Source organism: Quercus robur, chromosome 9 (genome assembly GCF_932294415.1).
Source record: "Quercus robur chromosome 9, dhQueRobu3.1, whole genome shotgun sequence".
Classification (NCBI taxonomy): Eukaryota; Viridiplantae; Streptophyta; class Magnoliopsida; order Fagales; family Fagaceae; genus Quercus; species Quercus robur.
The window spans coordinates 44,743,212-44,752,332 of NC_065542.1; the positions used below are offsets into that span (position 1 = coordinate 44,743,212).

A 9,121-nucleotide genomic window follows, 5' to 3' on the forward strand; every position below is an offset into this window, starting at 1 on the left:
TTATTTTTGTGCTAGTTAAATTTGCTTAAAACCTTATTTCCCTCAATAAATTAAATTAACATGTTTTAATTGTTGGAAAAAAAATCATGTCTTTGAGCCATGATTACGATGGTGGTTGATAGTTGGTTACTATAGGTTGTGACGGGTTGTGTCGTGGGTCATTGTGGTTGGGTGTTGTGGTTGCTGGTTGTGCTGTGGTGGTCGGGTCGTTTGATTTTGGTTAAAAGGCTTTGATCTATTTGGTTGAGGAAGAGAGACTGACATGTGAGGAAGAGAGAAGGGTATATGAGTTTTTTATTTAATACTTTAATTGGTTGTATGTTAAAACTGGATGAAATTATTTATATTATTTTAATAGGTTGTATATTAAAATAAGAAATAAGATATTGGGTGTATTGTTAAAAGAAGTTTTAAAATAGATAAAATAATTTTTTTTAAGATAATAAATAATAATTTTTCAGCACCCCATATATAAATGCTCTTAGAATTCAAATCCAACTAGCCACTAGAAGAAAATAAATAGTTTAAATCGAAAAACCAGAGCAATGGTTAGCTCAATGTAAAAATAATAACCCAAAAACCTCTGATCAGATCGTCCATTAAGCTCTCCTGTGAGAGAGAGAAAGTGTGTGAGAAAACAGAGCCCGTGTACACTTCATCACAACAAATATCTTGGATAATTGTCAATGTATAAACTTTTTTTGTTTTTGTTTTTGTTTTTGTTTTTGTATTTTTTTGCTTTTTCTATTACATTGCACAATTATAGATACTGTGCACTAAGAGTTAAAAATTTGAGAAATACTTATTTTTAGAAATGGCAGTTCTATAAGGGTGTGACTCATATATATGTGTATATATATACCTAAATATATATATGTGTGTATATATATAAATATAAAAATAAAATTTAGGTATTTACCTTAGCAACAATGCACTCCTTTTTTTTTTTTTTTTTTTTTTTTTGTGTGTGTGTGTGTGTGTGTGTGTGTAAGAAAAGGGAGAAAGGAGAAGGAGAGGAGAGCTCTCAGTTGCTTAGAGAAGAAAACTACTGCTCCTAGCTCCATGATTAAAAGTTTTCTTCTCTACGCACCTTTCCTTTTAACTGACAGATTATCTTCTGAAGTTGTTTTAGGAAATCTTTTTTTGGCTTTACTTTATCCTTTTTCCATGACAGATAATGGGATCAGTACTAATATATGTGAAACAGAAGTTTTCTCCAAGTTCATCTTACCCCCAATCCCAAAAGACGTATACTTGTTAAAAGAAATTTCCATTTTTAAAGAAGGACGCACTGACAGAGTTGAGCCAGTAACAGATGATATAAGTGATACCATTGATCTTGCCCAAAAGCACTAATGGATGTATTTATTACTTGATACCTTATCGTTTTCTTCCTTTCAAAAGATGTTTTGCCACTTATTGTATTCCCCTTTAAAAACTGTCCCCTGAAGAATTTTAAGCCCTTTGCAAGACAAGGTAATACAGATGAAATAGAAACCCAGATAGACAATCTCATTGTTGAGATCCTGATAGAAAAAGAAAAAGGTAGCATCCATGCACTTTATTAGACAATAGCATGAAGGCCTTCAAGGTGTACTTGCACTTTGTTAGTCTTAATTCTAAGGTTAACGGTCAATTGCCTGGCAAACAAGATAGCCATTCAGGCTAAAATCCCAGACCAAAAAATTCTTAACCTCGGCGGAGGAAAGGGATTATTGCCAATCCACTGCCAGAAATCAGCGAAGATTTCAGAAAAAGTATGAAGGTGTCTCGTCAGAGACACTATCCCTTAAGAATACAATACTACTGGCCGACGCAATGTATTCACATGGAAAATAATGAGACCCAAAAACAGACAGATTGACAGATGTACGACTAAAAGATTGCTGACAAACTCAACAAGAAAACTGCAGACAAAGCGACTACTACTCACCATTATCAAACAGTTTACTGTTCATCATCACGCGTGAATAGTGCCTAGACAGATCACGACAGACTGATACTGCTCACCAGCAGGCGTAAATAATACACCGACAGATTACTGTTTATCAATAGTAATTTTTCCATGATTCTACAGGATTACATCAAAACTCAAGTTATCTTTTCCTACTTGAGTTACTTTTCAAGACAGACATGGTTTATTTTCTCTATAAAAAGACAGATTCACAGGTCTAAGTTTTAGATCCAATTACAGAACCCTTTCTCCCTCTCTTAGCCAAGACAGACGCTTGTAATCTTCTCCCTCCCAGACCTCACGGACATAGCCTTTTAATCTTTTATACTTTCAGACAGACTTCTATTTGTAATCCTATATTTCAAAGACAGAAGTCTATTTCAAGCTTTGTATCAAAGACAGGAGTTTTTCAGTTCAAGTAAGATTTTACTAATTTCTATTTTGATATTCTATACTCCGTTTTAATTTTATTTTGAATATATTTATTTTGCTATATCTTCTTTATTTGCTATTTTATCTTTGTTTTATGCATCTATAATACTGTTGTGCTTTCTCCTGGTAGTTAAATATAAATACAAGTATATATATATATATATATATATATATAAAAAGAGGAGAAAGGAGGAGGAGATGAGAGCTCTCAAATGTGTAAAAGTTTTCTTCTTTACGCACTTGAGGTATATATATATATATATATATATATATATATATATATATATATATAAACATATATAGTCATTCCCCATTTAGGGAACCTCGTTAAGCCCCGCTCTAGAAAAACCTTTAGTCAAGCCATGGGTAACCCGACAAATCAGTCTCAAGTCTAAATACAAGACAGAATTATAAATAGTCAACCAGAAGTTAGAATAACTAGTAAAAAAAAGGAACCAATTACCTCTTCGGCTAGTAAAAAGAGGAACCAATTACCTGTTCAACTAGCAGAGACCCCAGATTAGCCACCCTAGACATTCATACATCATTTAGTTATTTCAGCAAAACCTCTTTAGAATCTAGAATCGAAGAAGAAATAGAACAATTAGAAAACCAGTTTCAAATTCTACAAGTCTACAGGTGAATATTTATGTATATATGTGTATATGTGTGTGGGTATATATATTTATATATGTGTATATATTTATATATATATACATAAAATATATACGTATATGTATATAAATATATATGTATTTATTTATGTATATAAATAAATAAATATATATGTATATGTATATATAAGGTATTTATATATTTATAAATATATTTGTATATATATAAATAAATATATACACACATATAAATGCAGTTTCAACAAAACCTCTTTAGAATCTGAAGAAGAAATAGAACAATTAGAAAACCAGTTTCAAAGTCTATAGCTGAATATTTATGTGTGTATATATATATATATATATATGTATATACATAAATATATGCATATATGTATATAAATATGTGTATATGTATATATACACACACACATATGTATATAAATATATATGTATTTTAAATATATATTTATATAACTAAGCTTTTAGTGTGGTCTTAGTACTAAGCCTGCTGAAGACTGAGGCCAAGGATGCCTTATATAGATAGAGGGAGCCTTGGATCCATTCAGGAGACTGCTTGAATCACGGAAGGTGAAATGCTTTTACTTCCAGGTGAATATCTTTTCAGCCGAAAGCAATAGTAACTTCAATGATTCTGCTGGGGCACTGTTGAGTGAACAGTAACTGGTCACTGTTTATGAACAGTATCTTGTCCCCTTGCTTTTCTGGAATAGTAACTCTGCATAGTGTTCTGGACTGTGCAGTAAATAGTAGCTTGCTGGTAGCTCTGCTAGTGCGGGTACTGTTCATGGAATAGTAACCGGATTTGCAAAGGTGGTTCTTAAGCTTGTCTGGGCTTCTGGAGCTGTTCTGGAGCGTCCGGGAGCCTATCTGAAATGTGTTAATCAGTATCATGGCCAAATGGGTACCCGTCATAAGGATCCCATGGAGGGTCATAGTCACAGTTGTACTCATGATACTTGGCATACTTATCACAAAAGCCACAATACAGGATAGGTTCATAATCTGCTTGTTGCAGAACTAACTATTCGGGCTTAATGTAGTCAATTCTTTCGGTATGGAGAGCTTCAGAATACGGCTTGGTGGTAAACACTGTAATTCTTCCAGTATTTCCAACAAAGTGGTAATTCTGCCAAAGCTCGCTGGTGACATTTAAAATCTCATTGTTGAAGTATCCTCCCCAGCAACTTGCAAGAGCTTCGGGGTCTTCATTATGGAGATAAGAGTCTCCTTCATACCAAGGGCCATTATGGTTGTACCCGTTGATGAGTACAAGATGGTGCGCAGGTTGGACAATCATCCAATTGCTTCTGTCCCATTGTGGGAGAGTACTCCAGCATCTGATGGAGACGAATGGACTCTTGATTTTTAAAACAACCTGTCAGACGATCAGTGGGAACTGGTTGATCTGTTTTGTTTTACATCTATTTTCTGATAGCACTTCCACTCCCATATGTTGCATTTTTCATCTACTACTTCATCTTAGTCAGTGTTTACTGTTCTTTCTTTTAGTGGTAGGTTGAGCCTCCCGTTTATTCAAACTGTTTATTATCTTGAGATTATCTGTTTGAGCTAATCCTTTGCTTCCCAGTTATCTTCTTCTTCTTGTCTTTGTTTCTTTCCCCACAATTTGTTGCAGATGTTATCCAGTAAGTCTAGGAGTAAGCCCGGTTTTGTGTTCGTCTGCTACCTAGTAAGTCTTAAGTACCGAGGTTGAGTGTGAACCGAGAGTTTCCCCTGTTAGCCGTTAGCCAGGTGGGCGTTGAGGCGTTGTTGAGGGAAAGTAAAGGTTCGTATACACTTAGTATTAGGGAAAAGCGGCGGTTAGTAGTAGCAGAAAACACAAAAGGCGTCCGAGCGGTGGTAAGTTGGTAACATATTACAGAAGGTGTCCATACACTCCCTGTTTCAGATCTAAGGATAGATCCAGAAATTGGAAGATAAAGGTAGTCTAGGTTGTAATTGATTTCTTAGGCTTTTAATCCAGAATGATAAATAGGATGTTTAGAAGGAGTGACTCTTCCACTTCCATTAGATCTAGCAGTACAAACCCTCCTGAGATTCCACAAGAAGATGGAACAATCAACTCAGAGTCGTACCAGCTTTCAGATCTAGATCAGAAGTTAGGAGATTGGAACATACCCAAAGTTCCCACAACCCAAGTCTATAAGTCTTCGTCATGGTCTTTGAAAAAGTCTTTCAGAACGGACTACCATGTTAGGACTATAGAACAAGTTTACAGCATTAACAAGGAATATGAAACATGTTATTTGTTGTCCCCTGCAGTCATGAAAGCTCACAGGGAAAATGGTCATAAATTCCTCCACATAGGACTTGTCCAAGTTGGAGTAAAACCATTGATCAGAGAAGGTTTGAACAACTCGATCCTTATGGCACTTAGAGACACCCATCTTATTAGATTTAATGACAGTCTCCTAGGAACCATAGAATCCAGTTTGAGTAACGGTCCAATTCACTTTGACTGTTTCCCAAACCTCACTGTTGCACTTGACGACCCTCACATCTTGAAGGTCCTCACCCTCAACATTAAAACCCATGGAACCCTTGTGTTACATGGCACCAAACAGCTTGCTCTTATATACAGAGTATATTATAAGTGCATGAGGACGAACATGTCCATCCAGGCAGTTGATAAGAGAAAGCCAGGTGAAACCACTCTTATCCAAACCTCAGATGTTAGATCCACCGTTCAGGTACCAAGAACTCTGAAATGGTCTGAAATAACATTCCCAGCACAATGGACTCTAGAGAATGAAAATTATCCTCTACAGATCCAGAATCCTGTTAGGAACCCAGATCTAGATTATGTCCAGCAGTTAGCCGATGGAACGGTTAGACTTAGCTTTGACCAATCTAGGTTTAGATCACCTTTAGAGTATAATGAACCCAGGCCCAGATCCTCATTAGATCTGCACCAGGAAACATACCAAGAACCAAGGTCTAGATTAATAGATCTATGCCAACCCTTTAGGCAGCCAACTATCCTCTTGAAAGATAGACCTGCATCTCAGTGTAGTTCGTCTAGAACACGAGCTCCCTTTCCAACATCTAGAAGAGACTTAAGTCCACAGTTTCAAGGTGTTAAAGACCACTCCCAGGTTAGTACTCCTTGTTACACAGCCAAACAAGACTCAGTTGCTGATCAAGAAGAAGACAGCAACAGTCAAGACAGTCTTAAGCCTCCCTCACCATCAGGATCTGATTTTAAAAATCCTATTCAGCAGGAAACTGAATATGACCATCAACTCCTAATGTTGACAAAAGAGTTCATCCCTGATATGAACGCTCTTGAAAAGGAATTTAATTCTGAAAAGAACAGAGTTAAAAGAGAAGCCTATAGAGCCAACCATACCAAGGAACAAAAGGTTGAAGTTTTGGAGAAATGGAAGTTATTCATGAAAAAGGTACAAGCTAATTATCCTTTCTTTGAATACTTTGAGAAATATTTCAAATGGCATAAAAAGAACTGTGTCATTCCCAAAACCAAACTTCCTGCAAAAACCCTTCCACCAACAAAGGCTAGACATTCAACACAGAAAGAAGAGGAACCAGTCTCTCCTTCACCTGAACTAAATGTCTTAGAAGCCCACATATCTTCTAGCAGTTCTAATGAACCCTCCTCAGAAAAGGAGAAAGAACCACTAGATGACCAACTTGGTGATACACCCTCACTTCCTCCTAAAAAATGGATATCCAAATTTAGAGGAAACCCAGCCTTTAAGGATTTCCACAGGAAGAAGATAGTTTCCAAAGAATATAGAAGACAGAAGTTCAAAAACAATGACTTCTATAAGAAAGGAAACCCCAACCCCTTAGTACCCTTTTCCAGTTCACCTAAGGTTTCACCTGTGTCACCATCCGTTGTTGCCAATCGTTATTTGGTCTCCACAATCCCGAAACCAAATTACCATAGGCCCCAAGGACAACACAGTTATAGTTCTGCTCTAGCCACATTGCCTTCCAAAGCAACTTCTCCATATACAGTTGAAGAACCCTTTGGCCCGATTGTGCCTAAGCAACCCTCTTTCACTCTCCCTCCTAGAACAGGAAGAGCCTCTTACATCAAGAAACCTTTTGTTCAGCATATCTCTTATGTTGAGCCACACTTAGCTCACATAACGGATCCGCTAGCATTAGCAACGGAAGTATTGCCCCATGAATGACATTTCCTTCCCAAAAGCCCAGAGAAAAACATCAAATTCTATAAAGGCATTCTCATCCAAGAAAAGTCTGCCAGAATAGAAGATATCAGAGATAGGAATAATCCCTCAATTGTCCTATACCATAAATTCATAATTCAGAGTTTTGTAAGCTGCAAAGATTGGGGACACCCCTCCACTCTCAGGAAACTTACAGTACTCAAGGGCTCAGAACCCCTGTATAATTATTATGACTATATGGATGCTTTTGAAAAGGTATTATTCTTCCAGAATGAGAACTATGATCACTCATGGTTCATTCAGATTGACAGGAATTTCAAAGGACAGATACCTTCGTGGTTCCTCAAGTGGTGGGAAATGTTTGGTCCAACTCCACAGAACTTCCCAGAACCTCTACAGGATGCACTAAGATATTTCGGTTCCAGATTCCAGACAGATAAGCATTCTTCACAGTTTCCAGCTATCTTGCATATGATAGTTCAATACAAGATCCACTGGATTAGCATGTGGAATTATGCAATCAATCAGAACTTGCTCGATAGGGAATTCTTTACAAAATGGTGGGATAAATTCAGACCAACTGATGCTATCTCCAAATTATATAAAGACTTTCCTCTTCCAATACAGAAACCTATAGGTCATTGCACAAGATCACAGTCAAGCCTAGATTCCGTTCAGATCTCCGGAAAATCTAGTAAAGAACTCAAGGATCTTGCCTAACAGCTACTCCTGCAGTCTGCACAACTAGAGTCAGCAGAAAAGAACTCTCCTGCCTCTTCAGAAGTCTCGTGCAACCGTGTCCCAATTGACCCATTCCAGGATTCTCAAGATCCTTACGATGGTTATAATTTGGACAGCGATTAGAGCAATTTCAGAACGGTTCCCGGATGCTCCAGAACAGCTCCAGAAGCCTAGAAAAGCTCAAGAACCACCTTTGCAAATCCGGTTACTATTCAGAATAGTACCCGCACTAGCAGAGTTGCCAGCAGAGCACTATTCACTGCACAGTCCAGAACACTATGCAGAGTTACTATTCCAGAAAAGTAAGGGTACAAAACACTGTTCATAAACAGTGACCAGTTACTGTTCACTCTACAGTACCCCAGCAGAATCATTAAGGTTACTATTGCTTTTGGCTAAAAAGATATTCACCTGGAGGTAAAAGCATTTTACCTTCCGTGATTCAAGCAGTCTCCTGAATGGATCCAAGGCTCCCTCCATCTATATAAGGCATCCTTGGCCTCAGTCTTCAGCATGATTAGTACTAAGACCACACTAAAGGCTTAGTTCAATACTACCTCAGAGCCCCAGTTTCACATTGTAACTAGAATACTTTGTAAACTCTCAATGGCTCTCTTCTTCTCCCCTCTAGTTTACACTTGTACCAGAACTACATTTGTAACCTATTTGTGCTTCCGCCCCCAGTGCCCTCTGAACGGCACCCATTTGTTGTAGCTTACCCCCATCTGTTGTAGCTTATATTTTGTGTATATATATATATATATTTATATATATGTATTTATTTATGTATATAAATATATATATATATATATATACACACATAAATATATAAATATATATGTGTATATATATACATATATGAAAGGAGAGAGATGAGAGCTCTCATTTGCATAGAGAAGAAAGCTTTTACTCGCATATCTCTACGCACCTAAGAGCAATAGTTTTCTTCTCTACAACTAAAAGTTTTCTTCTCTGAGGTATATATATATATATATATATATATATATATATACAAAAGGGGGTAAGTTACAGGTAAGGGCCGACTAAGGCCGTTACAGTGCGGAAACATAAATAAGAGGTTATAGTTGTGAAGGTTATGGTTATAGCGTTACAAGTGTAAACTTGAAAATAAACTGAGAAAGCCATCTGTTTACAAAGTAAAGAGAAGGGAGGTTTCTGAG

The 9,121-nt window shown here is 36.8% G+C and overlaps 1 protein-coding gene across 3 annotated transcripts; it reads left to right on the forward strand.

The window, feature by feature from the left end:
• The first annotated feature begins 976 nt into the window (after nt 1–976).
• On the forward strand, nt 977–8,331 carry LOC126698607 (uncharacterized). 3 transcript variants are annotated; one of them, XM_050395956.1, is made up of 3 exons: nt 977–2,372; nt 3,487–3,609; nt 3,762–8,331. In XM_050395956.1, exon 3 carries the CDS (start codon nt 5,007–5,009, stop codon nt 7,200–7,202), a length of 2,196 nt encoding a protein of 731 aa, XP_050251913.1. In that variant the 5' UTR covers nt 977–2,372; nt 3,487–3,609; nt 3,762–5,006; the 3' UTR covers nt 7,203–8,331. The 3 variants fall into 3 exon arrangements, with proteins under 3 accessions (XP_050251913.1, XP_050251912.1, XP_050251914.1); XM_050395955.1 differs by having other exon boundaries at nt 3,498–3,609; XM_050395957.1 differs by having other exon boundaries at nt 3,541–3,609.
• The last annotated feature ends 790 nt before the right edge of the window (nt 8,332–9,121 follow it).